The 16,031-nt window shown below is 42.5% G+C and overlaps 1 protein-coding gene across 4 annotated transcripts in view; it reads left to right on the top strand.

Annotated features, from left to right (window-relative positions):
- ryk (receptor like tyrosine kinase) overlaps positions 1 to 11,884 on the top strand; it is a 72,942-nt gene extending 61,058 nt beyond the window's left edge. For 2 of the 4 annotated variants that reach the window (XM_079677102.1, XM_079677101.1), the window contains 4 exons: positions 3,078 to 3,187; positions 3,308 to 3,467; positions 5,320 to 5,456; positions 11,484 to 11,884. In XM_079677102.1, coding sequence (XP_079533228.1) covers positions 3,078 to 3,187; positions 3,308 to 3,467; positions 5,320 to 5,456; positions 11,484 to 11,595 — 519 coding nt within the window. In that variant the 3' untranslated portion in view covers positions 11,596 to 11,884. The remainder of the gene's footprint in view (positions 1 to 3,077; positions 3,188 to 3,307; positions 3,468 to 5,319; positions 5,457 to 11,483) is intronic. The other 2 variants (XM_079677100.1, XM_079677103.1) reach the window with 1 other exon arrangement.
- The last annotated feature ends 4,147 nt before the right edge of the window (positions 11,885 to 16,031 follow it).

The following is a 16,031-nucleotide window of genomic DNA, read 5'->3' as shown; positions in this document are numbered from 1 at the left end:
GCCTGGTGGATACACAGAGTCTGTTACCAGCTCCACACATCTTGTTGTTGACAAAATGTTCTTATCTCTGTTCCCTGCCTGCCAAGACTTTGGTTTCCTCTGTTTGGGGTTAACACATTAATTAATTGAGGTTGTATCACACTGTCCACTGTCAGATAAGATTAAAACAGTCATTTTGGAATTTGCAGGAATGGTCCAGTCAGAAAGCTGCCTTAAGGCACGGACACACCAGGCCTTATCGGCGTCGGTGGGCGTCAAGCCGACGATGAGCGTCGACACGCCCTACTCAGATTGGTGTGTCCCCCACCGTCGGCTCTTTTTAGCCGTGACGACGCCTTTTCGGCCGAAAACTGATAGTGAATCAGTGCATGAGAAGCGAAACGGAAGTGAGGGACACAAACAAACTATTAAGAAGGCAAATCTGAGATTTCATTTAACTCCAGCTCTCGACACAGGTTCGGGAAAGCCCCATGAGCTTCTCGCTGTAGAGTGAAAATGGAACGCACACGCTATTTTTTTGTTTGTATCACGCATACCTGCCAACCCTACCGATTTGGGCGGTAGTCTACCGCTTTTGACATGTTTCTACCGCCTACCGACTTAGCTGGCTTTCCCTACCAATTTTCAATCTTCCCAAACTATAACAAATAAAAAAGACACTACATAGACACTGGACTCGACTTTTGGCGGACACCGTTTGCAGCGTGTCTGTGATCGCATCCTACAAACAGTCCTCTGTGTTTCTGAAAGAGAAACAACGTGCAGACCGGGGGTAACGCTGCCTTTCCTCTGCACCCCCAGGGCTGATGGGTAATCCCTCCCAAATGAGTGAGTGAACAGAGACGAGGCATTTGAGTCCTGCAGGATTTCCCCGTTAGTATCAGTGTCTCGAAAACACATGTTGGCGACTGAAAGACATCCAGTGTTTGGTCTTTTCCTGAAGCATCCTTCACCTACAGTGTCTCAACTGAAAGAGGACCAAAAGAACACATATATATAATAACATTTTGAGATTTGGGGATATTTACCTCCCATTCTTTCTCTTTCACTTTTTCTGACATTTTCAACACCAAACATGTCGTTAATGTCTCTGTTTAGTGAACTAAATCAATCTGAAAGCCTGTACATTATTTATATCACACTTTATCAGTAGAAAAATGCAGGAAATGACTTTTTTAATGCAGTATTTTCTCATTTAGGGCGCAACACAAAGATATTTCGCTCTGTGCAAACCTTTGACTCTAATATGTCAACAACATGAAACAAGAATATGAACCTGGCTTTATCCAATGTTCACGGTTTGTAAGGAAATGCATCTCGCCGCTTTCTGTACTGTTAGATGGGGCGGGCGAGACGTGTAGCACAGTGGCAGGGTTGGGAAGCAAAACTCGGTTCCGAGTAGGAACAAATAACAATTGTCCGGTCCCGGGAATAATAAGAGTTGTGAGGACAGGATGCGAGGCCGAGCCCCGCGGACCGCAGCTCTCTCTCTCTATGCTCCGTATCAGCTGATCGCTCTCTCTCTCTCTCTCTCTCTCTCTCTCTCTCTCTCTCTCTACACACATTGGTTCCGCTGCCCGTTTAACAGCCTCATCTTTGTCAACCTTTCTTATGTTCTTTCTTTTACACGTAATGAAGGTTATTAAGCGTTTTAGCTCCTGTGTTGTAAATATTGACCGCCATTTCCTTTATGACGTAAAGCAGCCTCCCTGTCTGTGTCCTCGCGCTGTCCTCACATCCCCGGACCCCCAGACTCGGAGGAGCACAGGGATGTCAGTATTGTTTATGAAGCAGGGTAAAGAAAGTAAATTATTGAAATGAAAATACTATTTATTTACTTGCAGCATGTGTATTGCAGGACATGTGTTGGACAGACAGAGTGTGTGTGGTGTGCGGCTGTTCTTATGTTCTCTGAGGGGAGGCTCACCTTCCCACACTTTGAAAACCCCTGATCTAGAGGAAAAGTATTTTTGCTACAATAAATATTCCATTAATTAACCAGTGGCAAGGGGCCAACACACCAATAAGACCATCCTTAGTGCCATGTCTTTGGCTGAACACATAGACATCAGAGTCAGTTTAAACGAGTCATGCGAACAATTTGACACAGAAGACCAATTTCAGCACATTAAAGGTCCCATGTCATGGCCATTTCTACTGATCATAATTCCATTGTTGAGGTCTACTAGAATAGATTTACATTGTTCAATGTTCCAAACTCACATTGGTTTCTCATACAGCATCTCTGTATAGTATGTGTATTCACTCTCTGTCCTACACGGCTTGTTGGAGCTCCTGCCCCCCCTCCCTGTGAGCCCAGTGTGCTCTGATTGGTCATCTCGCCCACTCTGTTCTGATGAGTCCACCACCGTTACAGCGGAACATCAGTGATTATGTGTTACAATGGCGTTAGCAACCAGAAAATGACACCAGTAATGACAAACAGATGAGAATGCTGCGTGGGGTCTGGGTGCCGTGTTGGCGGGACGTTGTGCGGCTCGCTGCTGCAAGGAGCGGACAGTGTGAGATGGCTTACTGGTGTGGTTTCCGGGTTCGTGAGACAGCGAGACACAGCCCAAAATCAGCCCGAGCACACATACACACACCCGCAGCCTGGCTGTGAGTCTGTGTGTGTTTACACACAGACTCACAGCCTCGCCGCGTCCCGCCGTCTCAGGCGGAGAAATCCGCGGAAACGTAACGGCTCTGCGGATTGGTCCATTTGGACCAATTGGTCCATGGGGTCGTCGTTACGTCAATTGGTTCCCGGAAGAAAAGAAATGGAAAAAGAAAATCTCCAACGAGGCGTTCTGGGGCAGCATAGACAGGTATTTTCTGTGTTAGAGTTTTACTCGCTACAGGGTGTACTTTGAGGGTTTGTGACTCTGCAGACCGTTTACATGCAGAGAAAGCTACATAACACACAAGAGGACGGTAATAACCAGAAAAGCATGACATGGGACCTTTAAAGTCACGTCAGCTTTAGTCTCCTGTCCCCTCTCCCCCCCTTTTAGTGTATTTCCTGTTGCTGCTTCTCAACTGCACATTGTCTCTCTCTCTCCCTCATTTCCTCTCAGGCGATCTCTCAACAGGACCTGGTTTACATGGCCATCCAGATTGCATGTGGAATGAGTTACCTCTCTCGCAGGGAGGTCATACACAAAGACCTTGCTGCCAGGAACTGTGTGTAAGTGTCCCCGCCTGGCACAGAGCTAAGTGCTTCCCTTCAGCTTTCAGGTGATTTGGATTGGAATTTAATTGCTAAAAATAAAGACGCCACCTTTTCTCTCCCCCCCACCACCCACAGCATTGACGACAACATGCAGGTGAAGATAACAGACAATGCCCTTGCCCGAGACCTGTTTCCCATGGATTACCACTGTCTGGGGGACAATGAGAACCGGCCGGTGCGCTGGATGGCCCTGGAAAGCCTTCTCAACAACGACTTCTCCAGTGCCAGCGATGTGGTGAGGCCTGACACACACACACTTTACTGTGAACACTTTATCTGTGGACAATAATAATGCATTTTATTCATATAGGCGCCTTTCAAGGCTCTCATGGTCGCAGTACAAGATACAAAACACAGAAAAACACAAAACACCAGCAGATAAATAAAAACAAGACAATGCAGTATATCATCATTAAAAACAGAGGATGTGTCATGTGATCCGGCTGGATATGCCATGAAGAGATACGTTTGGAGACTTGATTTAAAAATGGAGAGAGGGTCAATATTCTGGATGTCCGGTGGGAGGGAGTTCCAGAGGGGGGGTGCAGCGCGGCTAAAGGCTCTGGACCCCATGGTGGTTAAACTGAAAGGTGGTGCAGTGAGGTGGAGGGAAACAGTATCAGTATCACTGTTAAGTTTGAGGCAGTTGTTGGAGCCAGATTCCTCTGTTTTCACCTCACCTGCAGAGCGAGTGCAGAGCATTAGTCCTGATCAGCTGTGTGTGACAGTGAGTAAGTGATGGTTCTGACTGATGCCCAGTGCTCTCCAGTCAGTGAAATACATGTTTCTGGATTCCCCTGCTTTCTTTGTCTTTGGGAAACAGCTCTGGGTTGTGCGAGAACTAGGTGATTTCATTAATTGGTGTTATTTTATTTTTAATGTGTTATGGTTCCCAGCCCTAGTTAATACACATCTTCTTTGTTGTTTTGTGTCTCTGTAGGTATTATATGTCAATTTTTAGTCATTTTTGTGTTAGTTGTTTTGCCCTGTTATTATTTAGTGTTTCTTTGCAGTTTATTTGCTTGTCTTTGAATTTGTTGTATGTTTGTTTCTTTGTGGTCATTTTGAAGTTCTTCCTGGTCAGGTAATCTCTCTTTGAGTGATGATTTTAATAATTCAGGTCAGGGGGGCACTGACAGTCTCCGCTCCTTAGCCTGTTCCTGATTGGTGCATCCTGTAATCCTTTCCTGTCATTTGAAGTGTTTTTAATAACTACATTTAGGGGGAAATGATACAGAGGGGGTGATGCAGGAAATGGATCCCCCCCACCACATTCCTCTTACCACTCACACCACTTCACAGTAGTTACCCCCCCCCCTACACTTACAATCAACAGACAATATTACAACCCCCTACAGTACAACCCACTAAGCTTTAGGGAAAGTCCAGACAAGTACCTGGCACTGTGTAGCATCATGAGAGAATCTCACACACACACAAATGCTTCATACCCTCATGCCAGTGTCAGGATGTTTAGGCCTGGTTGGATTTGTTGGCAGTGGCACTGAGGGAACAGGGTGGGTACTGTACATCACGCTCTTCTCTCAGGAGCCCCCCCATCGCTGTGCCCTTTGCCCTCAATCACTCCCTTCACTTCCTTTAAAGGCTGCATGTAAGGTTATGACATACTAACACAACAGCAAGCTGCTCTTTAGTGATCATATCATGTTCTGTTCATAATTCACTGCCAAGAGAGCAAGAGCTGCCCAGTTTCATTTGACATTAGCTAGACTCCATAAATTCCAAATAACAAGTGCAGGGTCAAAGCCTATTGTTAGCTCTTCAGTGTAACCTTGGCTGTAGGTCAGTAAAAGAGTCACACAGATATGGACATGCTTGTTTCCTCCTGGAGGTCAGCCTGCAGGGTCAACACACCCCTGTCGGACCCTCACACTGTCCCAAACACAACTGTTTACTCATCATTTCCTCACATTGTTGTTCAATGCAAGTTGGCTTTCCGCACCCTGGATGGAAATGTTGATTATATTTATCGGGTCTGATGTTGACACCAGATACAACAGCTTGTGTTGATCATGTTTCTAACCAGTACTGTTCCGAATGTTGATCGTGTGTGTGTGTGTTCACAGTGGGCCTTTGGAGTGACTTTGTGGGAGCTGATGACTCTGGGTCAGACCCCCTACGTGGACATTGACCCTTTCGAGATGTCCGCCTACCTGAAGGACGGCTACAGAATAGCACAGCCCATCAACTGTCCAGATGAACTGTAGGTTGATTTACAGAGCACAAACACATGCACACTCGCATCTCCATTGAACACAGTTTAAACCTGTTAAGCCCTGAGCCTGTTTTCCAGGTCTCAGGCTCGAAAATGACATGCCCAGAACAAATGACTATAACTTCACTTCTAAAAGGGGGAAATTAATAATCTTTTTTCTCAAAGCAATGCTGAGAGAGAGAGAGAGAACTTTTATCTATTTAATATAGATAAAGTAAGAATTCATTCCAATGTGTACTATAGGACAGTAAAAAGTTTAAAAGGGGAGTGATTAGTAAAATATGCATTAAAAAAAAAAAAAGAATGCTAACTAGGTAACATAAGATAAGAATAAGCAAGTTTAAATGATTTGTTATTGGTTCTGATCATATTCTAAAGATGTTTGGATTATTGAAAAGTATACAGCCCCTTTCATCTGAGTGTTGAGAGCTGTATCCATAAATTCATTTTGTGCTGAAAGTGCACCAGATTGATGCATTTCACTTCAACATATAAAAATAAATCCTCCCGGTGGTGCATGCCCCCGGTCCCCCCTAGAGGAGGTGAGGTCCACCCCGAAATAAAGCAGGTTAAAATAATTAAATTGAATACATTTTCTTTTAGTAAACACTGAAAAGGGTCCCACAGACCCAAAAAGCACACAAAGGTTAAAGGTCAGCATATAATAATGTTCAAATGTGCTAAATATATACACTGCAAAAAAACAAAAAAGAGGAGTAAAAGTAGCTCACGACTTGTTTTGTTTTTTTGAAAGTTGCTCACATCCTAAAAAAGGTGATCCCTGATCTAGTAGCTACCGTAGCAGCTGACATTAAATCTCCGTTATTGACATAAAAATTGAATGATGGATCATCAGTAATCATTTCAAAGTGACACAAACACATTGGAGGAACCTCTGGATTAACCTTCAGCAGCGTTTTGATGCCATTCAACTAAACTTTTGATCAGAAACAGCAAAAGGTAAGACAAATTGCCGTGTTTGCTCCGTACAGCTACGTGGTGTGATGTCTGGTTTTGTTTCCCATGTCGGGAGTTCTGATCACTCAGTGATGATACTTATATCTGTGGAATCTCAGTTTGCTAATCGATATCTTGTTTGTGCAGATCCGATAAGTAATATTTCGCTCAGGGCTAATTCAGAGCCTTTGTTATTACCCTTGTGTTTCGTTTAGCTAAAAATTGTTAATATTGTCTGATAGCTGAGTTTCTTCCCGTTAAGTGGGTATGACAAATTCATAGTTTGTTAAATGTTAAGAAGCCCTCAGACGCTAACTGGTTTTAACACATCCGCCCCATCTCAAGGGGGGGGGGTTCAAGCTTTGGGTGGCAATGGCAACATAAAGATATTGTTTAGCATTCTAAACACTGACAGCCTCAACTTTTGGAATTCTTTATTAACAGCTGTGAGGTTTAAAACACTTTCATCTTGTGTAGTGGAACTACCACAGAGGATTCATTGAGAGATTCAGTGCAGGACACATGCAGGATACATTATTACTATTAGTACTAATGTTAAATATTAACTAATGTGTGTGCTGTTGCATGCCGTCCGTCCTTGTTTTTCTCCCGATTGGACAGCCTGTCAGTTTTAGTTTTTTACCAATAGTGTCAGTTCATTTCTGTGCTCTCGACATCAAATATATCACATAAGCTCTGTGCCCACTTTCTGTGTTTCAACGGGTTCAAAAAGATCTGTTGCACCCGCCAAATCCCTGAACATTGTTATTTATCCTCAAAGACCTCTGGGAATAATCACCTGACCTCTGTTAGACGTAACTGAATACGGTTTCCTTCTAAATACAATGGATGTGAGGCCACGGCTTCCTTTTCCAAAATACTATAGTCTACAAGATAAAAAGCTTTAAAGAGCATCTTGCAGGTTTTTATTTTTTCTACATTTATGCTTAAACTTGCTTGAAAATTACAATTAAAAAAAGTGAATGCAGGATTTGATATGTTTTACGAGACATAAGGGCAGGAATTCAGAGGGAAAGGAGCAATTTTGAGCTCTGCTCTTAAAAATTGCCTTTTTTTAAGGTCATACGTCAAACGCGTCATATTACATCACGCAGGGGACACATCTCCGCTCTCTGACCGCGGGTATAGTGGAGTTGCGTTGAGTAGAGCGGTTGTGTTTTAAGGACCTGGTATTTTTCGGTAGTTTTACATTGTATTTCACCATTTGTAATCATGGTGCAGTATTGTGTTTGTGCAGGTTGCACAAATACCAGCCTGTCAGGACATCGAGTCCACAGTAAAAAGGAACGGAGCTAGCGTTCATTCCTGGGTGCGTTGTGCATCCACCTCCCTGCAGCACATACTCTCCACAGCTTTGTCAGGAAACCATATTACTTCTCTCTCCCCCCCCTTCGCTGCTCTCTCTCTCTCCCCTCCGGTACACGGCACCGTAAGACATAGTGTCGAGTTGCATTAGGTAACGCTGTGGTGGCTGTACTGCTCCAGCCGTCTCCTTTGTGTTTGTTTGTTTCCCCCTGTCTGTGTTGTTTGTGTGGGCGTGGTGGCTGTCACTCCTGGCTCCCGGCTCAACCTCCACTCACCTGCTGCAATCAGCTGTGGACCCTCCCCACTTCACACCTGCTTTCCATCAAGCCATTTACAACGGCATATCAACGGAGGCTCCACAACCTTTCTCCGTCAGATCGTCAAGTATCAGCCGTATCTCGCGTCTCCACTCCGGGAACACAGCACCGTAGTGTGGAGTTGCATTAGGTAACGCGAGATACGGCTGATACTTGCGCATTAGTTTCTGTTATGGATCAGTATCAACAGTCCTGCCAGTAACGTTACTATATTATCAATGCTACTTTAGTTATAGCCTGATATATGATAGCTAACTTCACAATGTTGTGATGTGACATTAGCTAACATTCTGTAGCTAACGCAGGTCACTCACCAAGATAGCTGCCCAGTTCTCCACTGGTTCTCCTCGCACCACAGCTCAATTTCTCTCCGATGGCCGTTATTTCTTCTAATCCTTGGCTGCTCCTGGTCTCTTGGACGCCTAGCAGGCTCATAATTGTAAGGTTGTGGTCCGTCATATGCATTCGAATATTCATGTTCAACTTCTTCTGTGTCTTCTGTGTCGAAACTAGCATTGGGATCCATGTTTATTAATACGTTACACCGGCCGCTCTCCCCCTTGTGTCCCCCGTGTTACGTCACACGCGGGAGGTCACGTGCCGAGGCTTTTTTATGCGGAAGTGAACATTTCTTAAAAAAACGACGCTAGATGTCACTGTAGTGTATATTTCTGTATATTTTTGGGAAAATCTAGTGTATTCATCATTTTCCTACACATTTATTCACAGGTGTCTTTAACCTGGAAGTTGCTCTTTAAAGAGCCTGTGGCACGATTTTCCCCCATCATCCAAACCCATCAATTTGAGTAAATATTGTCCCCTTGAAAACCGTTACTGAACTGATTTTGGATATTTGTACTTTGATAACCATTAATCTGCCCTTCAATGTTGACCATTTCCTGGATCTTCTCGGGGATTCTTAAAGTCCCGCCAAATTATGGGTGACGTCAATGCGGGCACAGCGCTCCAGCTGCACCGTTCAGGATCCCAGCATCTGCATGTAAACGCAAGATGGCGCACACAGCAGCAAGCTCAGACAGCGATGACAGTTTAATTTTGAACGTGTCCGAGAGCTCATATGAGGCTGAAGGATCGGTTTATTTTGTATCTGTTAGAAGTTTAGGAATTAGGTGCGTCAATATGGGCGATCATAATGTCATGTAGCCAGTGGTGGACTGGGACTAAAAATCAGCCCGGGACTCTCGACCGGCCCACTTCAGTACCACTAGTAAATTGTCAACGGGGGGAGTGGGGGATGTGCTAGTGACTTATCCGACCGGCCAACTTCGGTACCGGCCCATCGGGATTCGTCCCGATGGCCAGTCCGCCACTGCACCCAGCCCAGCCCACGTAAACTGTCAACGGGGGGAGCCTCGCTGCGGGGAAACGGTGGACCTAGTGTCCCGATCGGAGTGGGAATAATAATAATAATAATAATAATAATAATAATCCGTGCATTTTATCCATTAATTTCCCCAACATTGTGGTAAAAAAAAAACACGTTTAATCCATGTTGGTGTACTACTACAACCAGTGGTGTAGTGGGGATGTTTTTACTGGGTGGACGGGGTGGTGGGTGGACGGGAGACACTATGGACGCGCTTGTGAACTGTCAACGGGGGGGGGGGGTGGGGGGGGGGTCTTGGGGACCTCTGTGTCGCCTTTCAGCGCAACTTACATGATGCCGTTTAGACAATATAATAATAAAGGGCGGTGCCGGCTTTCAGCGAACCGATCCGGCCTTTCTGCGCGACTGTCACTCAAATGCGGGACATAGTCTCAATGTGTGGGACGCGGGACAAATAATAAAAATGCTGTGTGTGCAGTCCCGCACAGTGCGGGACACCTGGTCACCCTACACACACAGTTCTGCCCCTCACACACACACGCTTCAAATCAAGTTGCATAATTGCTTGAGCTACGTTTTTATTATAATTACTTTGAAATCTGCCTGTTATGTTTTCGTCATTATTACAACAAACACACACTTGCAACTGATAACACTGGCAATGATTTTAAATGTATTAGACTATTACAAAAATAAATCATGTTTCAAATAAGTGGGGGTACGGCGTACCCCCGCGTCCATCGCCCACTACACCACTGACTGCAACTACAAAAAGCTAAGGTTTGTTTTCTCATCAGGAAATGCAGACCGGCTCAAACAAAAGATTTTTAAATCATCATCCTCACGATCATTTAATGTATCATATGTTCGCCGAATTGACATGAAAGCACTAATAAATGTAGTTTCATCCACTTGAGTTTACAAAAATAATCGATTTGTTTTTATATCACATCCGACGGGAGGAAATTCAGCAGCTCTCACTACCGATTTTTAATCCTAATTTAAATCATCATCTTCACCACGATCATTTATGTTTATGTTCGCCGAATTGACATGAAAACACTGACAAATATGAATATACTGTAGTCAACTTCATTAAAACGTTATTAACGTGCCTAAACTCACAAATTCACAATTTCTACGCATGACAACACACTTTCTCCGTGTTTGGCTCTCTCGCCGCACAATGAAGCGTTCCCGCATTGACGTCACTTCCGGCTTCCCCCAAAACCTCAAAATGAGTCGAAGGAATTTCCCCGCGATGTTCGCAATTATTGATATTTATCGGAACGGTATCGCTTTTTCTTTTTTAAACTGACGGTTCGAGATTACTAGTAGCCCACTATTTCATTGCACAACAGTTGTTGGGTTCGTGTCACAGGCTCTTTAAGGGCCTGCCTTATTAACAGTGATTATATCTCACTCACTAATATCAGCGCTGTACAGGCAGCTCCTACCTCAACTACTGTAGCTGTGTGTTCAGTGTGACAATGCTACGACTTTTACATAAGTCACACTCTCTCCCACTGCATCCGTACACACACACACACACACACACACACACACACACACACACACACACACACACACACACACACACACACACACCCCTACATCCAGTGGTGTAAAGTAAACTAAGTAGATTTAGTCAAATACGGTACTTAAGTACAATTTTGAAGAACTTGTACTTTATATTATACTCCACTACAATTCAGAGGTACATGGTGTACTTTTACTCCACTACATGTATGTAATCCCTTTAGTTACTTTACAGATGTGGATTAATGATGTGAAATCTAATCAAGTGTTAAATCAGACTTTTGTTCCACCTGGAGTAAATTCACAAGCTACCCTGCAGTATACAAAGTCATTCAAACTAGCTGCACCTTTACCAGCTTTGAGAACACTTTCATGATGTCCAGCAGTGTTAGTAGTAGTAGGGGCTTGGACTGTGAGCCGTAGGGTCGCCGGTTCAAGTCCCCGACCTGACCTGAATACTTTTACTCAAGTTCTAGCTCTGAGTACTTTCTTCCCTTCTAATGTGTTGTGTGTCTTCTCTCCCCCCAGGTTTGCTGTGATGGCCTGCTGCTGGGCCCTGGATCCAGAGGAGAGGCCAAAGTTCCAGCAGCTGGTTCAGTGTCTCACAGAGTTCCACGCAGCGTTGGGCGCTTACGTGTAAAAACTAAAAACATACTTCTTTGTTTGTTTTTACCAAGAACAGCAACACTACAGGCTGGTGGACACTATTCATAAGGAATACATGAAATATAGAAATGTGCCTTACCAGGTGAAAGAGCCTGATGCTTTTATTTTGTACAGTTGTTTTTATATAGTTAAAAAATGTTTACAGCATAGCAAGGTAAATGGTTTCTTTGTTAAATATGGTTTGCTTTGAAAGCATCTACACTGAACAAAAATATAAACGCAACACTTTTGTTTTTGCTCCCATTTTTCATGAGATGAACTCAAAGATCTAAAACATTTTCTACATACACAAAATAACCATTTCTCTCAAATATTGTTCACAAATCAGAAAATATCTGTGATAGTGAGCACTTCTCCTTTGCCGAGATAATCCATCCCACCTCACAGGTGTGGCATATCAAGATGCTGATTAGACAGCATGATTATTGCACAGGTGTGCCTTACACAATAAAAGGCCACTCTGAAATGTGCATTTTTGCTTTATTGGGGGGGTCTGGGGGGGTCCGAAAACCAGTCAGTATCTGGTGTGAGGGTTAGGGTTAGGGTAATGTTGTGAATCGAGTGGCCCATGGTGGTGGTGGGGTTATGGTATGGGCAGGCTTATGTTATGGACGACGAACACAGGCCACTCGATTCACAACATTACCCTAACCCTAAACCTAACCCTAATCCTAACCCTCTCACCAGATACTGACTGGTTTTCGGACCCCCCCAGACCCCCCCAATAAAGCAAAAATGCACGTTTCAGAGTGGCCTTTTATTGTGGCCAGCCTAAGGCAAACCTGTACAATAATCATGCTGTCTAATCAGCATCTTGATATGCCACACCTGTGAGGTGGGATGGATTATCTCGGCAAAGGAGAAATGCTCACTATCACAGATTTTTTCTGATTTGTGAACAATATTTGAGAGAAATGGTTATTTTGTGTATGTAGAAAATGTTTTAGATCTTTGAGTTCATCTCATGAAAAATGGGAGCAAAAACAAAAGTGTTGCGTTTATATTTTCGTTCAGTGTAGAAGTGATGGCAATACAGTGCTCCACCTGCATTCCCGGACATTTATGTGCCAGCGGACCCATTCTTTTATAGAACAATGTATGCCTCCAACAACCTGGTTTCAAAGACAGTATTTTCTACAGCTTTGTATTTTAGTGACACAGTGTAGATGTGTTGTGGATAGACCTAAAGCTGTGTTGGTATGCTTTGGGGGGGCTTTGGTACGAGGAGCCTCTGTGGAGAGGAGTTCTTCCTGAAGGTACACGTTTCCTCCGGATCACACTAAAGACTTTTCCTCGTTGATCTAACGGATGGACGCTTCAGCTTTTCCTAAATCAGCATTGCAAAGCTACATTTATGACCTTGATTTCTTTTTATAAATCAAAGTGAATTGTGGACACTATTATTATTTTATTGTCACCACCTTATTCCTCTTTTGTACATTTTCTTTCTATCTGAACCTCCAAACTATCTCAACGTGTCTATTTCATAAGCTTGACTGTTCTGCGTCAGAACAAAACAAAAACCTTCACAGGATTCTTTTGACTGATTTTATTTTCTAATAATCACTGTGAACACACAAACTGCCACCAGCTCGGTCTGATCTTATTCTTCCACCTTTAACATCTTTGTGATGTGTCTCTATGGTCACTGCATGTTGGATTAAGGTTTTAAACTGCTTCCCGATTTCATATCCACAAATTAAATGGGATTTTAGAATGTCTACGTCATTTCACTTTTTCAAATCAAAAGCCTGCAGTGTATTGGTACAGTTTATGCTGATGAATTGAAGCAAAGCTCTTGTCTTTGTTTGAGGCACCTGACACCACATTCATCTGTAGCCGCACCTGAAGCCCAGTGTTTTGGTACAAGAAGGTTTCTCTGTTCTGTTTGATGGGAAAGGAGCCAAATGAGGGAAAGCTTAAACTGGTGATGCTGAAGTAGCTGAGTTACCAGATAAGCATCCATGTGTTTGCAATATGTATTTCCTCAGTTTCAAGACACTTTTGTTTTGCTTTTAGATTTATGCTGTAGTTGAGGTCACAGGAATACTGCACTTCTTCATGATGTTGTAATGGAAAGTTATGAAAAATCAAATGTTGTCCAGAATACTTCAAATCCCCTGTTCTACAAGCCATTGTCCTTTCATGCAACAAATTATATTTGTGGAATGCATTTGCATCTGCTGCAAGACTTGGGGAGGGGAAATCAACCTTAAAGGGACAGACTAAGTGTTTTTGGAGTGGGGTTGTATGAGGTCCTACTCGATAGTCAGTTTGAACATACAGGAGGTGACAGTCGGAATGAAGGAGTACCAGGTCTTCTGAAAAACCAAACGACTGTTTTTGTCAATGGAGCCTGATGGTTAGAAGAATAAATAACAGCTTCAGTTCTAACAGTGAGTGTGGTTAAGTACCTCAAACTAACCTACTTCAAATCAATCTAAACCATCTCTTTAAACACACTTGGATATTGACTAAGATATAATTTTTTAACATTTAAAAACAAGATCAAATGTTTCTTCTACTCCAAGCTGTCTACATGATCAATGAATGTAAGTGAAACACCATAAACATTATGCAGTTTAATGATATCTAAATGTTGCAATTTCTTTCCAATGTCTCTTGTGTTTCAATTATATTCTTTTTTTATATTTGGTTGGTGCAATGTTCTCATTTTTCTTTGGAACATCTTTCTTCAGTGATGTGAACCCACGTCGGGATAGCCGCTCGGCAGAGTTGGAAGACGACATCCTTTCAAAAATATCGGTCATCCGTCACAAAGAGCCAGTGTCAGTTCTAAGCAGTTCCGTGTTGTCGAAGTAGACAATAATGCAATGCAGATGCAAGACATCTTGAGTAAGTGGAAGTTGTCTGTCGTCACAATACTCTGGTGTTTACTCGGTTATCTGCGTAGATTTAGCAACGGTGAAAGAGAACTCAGCTTTTGGTGTATTGAATCATATTTGACTTTATGACCCATATCAACATTGTATTTAGTTGCACAGTGCATCATAAGAGCTGCTATATTACTTTATAATGTATTGTGATCCCTCAAAACAGCATTCATTGGTGTAGAAACATAAAGCTCTGCACGTTCGCCCTCAATCACTTTATTTATTTTACTTTGAAAGGTTTCTGTACATCATGGTGATTTATGACTTTGACTGTTGCGTCACGTTCGTAGAATAAGCACATGTTATTATGGTTCAGACATACTACAAACAGCCTGGAGGCAATGCGTCACATTCAGTGGAAAGGACGTTTAAGGAAGTTGTTTCAGGAACTGAGAGGAGATGCTGCTACAAATCCAGACCACACAACACCGTGTCTGGTCCTTTCATACAGGACTTCACGACATGACATAAGCATGAGTCTTCTGCGAAATGGCTTTCATAGGGTTATCAACCACCTCGGGGGAGTTCGTAATTAAAAACCTTCACAGTGGGGTTAATCAACTTTTTGCATTTTCACTTGTCACTCGAAAGAAAAAGGTTGTAAATAATGAAATGAGTGATGGCTGAATTCCATTTAGCTTCAGTTTAAGGATCCTGTTATTTTGTCTGAATCATTGTCGCACTGTCAGGATTTGCTGGGACACTTGAAAGGAACAGAGCCATCTTTAATGTTATTATAGTAAACCTTTGCTTTCCCCACTACAACAGGTCAGAATCCCCTAGTGAAAAATCATGTTGTGTATTTCCAGCATTGTTTGATTAAATACATTTAAAGCTGACTACTTGCAGGCCAACACACATTTAAAGATAAAGATTTGGCATTTATTAAAACGGCATTATTGACAGTGCTATTCATACATTATATCCATACATTAGGGATTGTGGTTTTAGCCCTTTTAGCGGTGTTCTGTCTTTTAGTTTGAATTTGGAAGCCCATTTATGCCAGTAAAAGAAAGAAAAATAAGACGATAACTTGGACTCATAACAAAATCATTAGCATCTCTAAATAATGACAAACATCCGTAAATCAATTTTAAATGTTTAAAAAATATTGACTCATAGTATCTCAAAAATAACAAGTTAGATACAAAGTCATTATTTCGAGGTACTTGGTTATAGGTTATTCAGATTGTCATTATGGCATTACAGAGGTGGCTGTGCTTTTTAAACTGTATGTGCTCATGTGTCTCAGCGTTGGTGTGTAGGCTCCTGCCTGAATATGCTTCATGAAAACCAGCTTTTCCTATAAATAAAATAATTGTGGTCCTAAATATCTTGGTTTTTTCTTTTCTAAGGTCACCTTGTTCTATTTCTTATATAATACACTTAGGTCAAAAACATTGTATTGAAGTATTTTACTATTTTATATTGAGGTAATCAAAAGTGATAGAAATGAATAAGGTCACATTAATGTTAAATGTTGATACTTGGATTAGTTACCACATGACATTTTTTA

This window comes from Notothenia rossii (assembly GCF_949606895.1).
Source record: "Notothenia rossii genome assembly, chromosome: 1".
Taxonomy (NCBI): Eukaryota; Metazoa; Chordata; class Actinopteri; order Perciformes; family Nototheniidae; genus Notothenia; species Notothenia rossii.
This window is presented reverse-complemented; position numbering and strand designations above follow the sequence as displayed.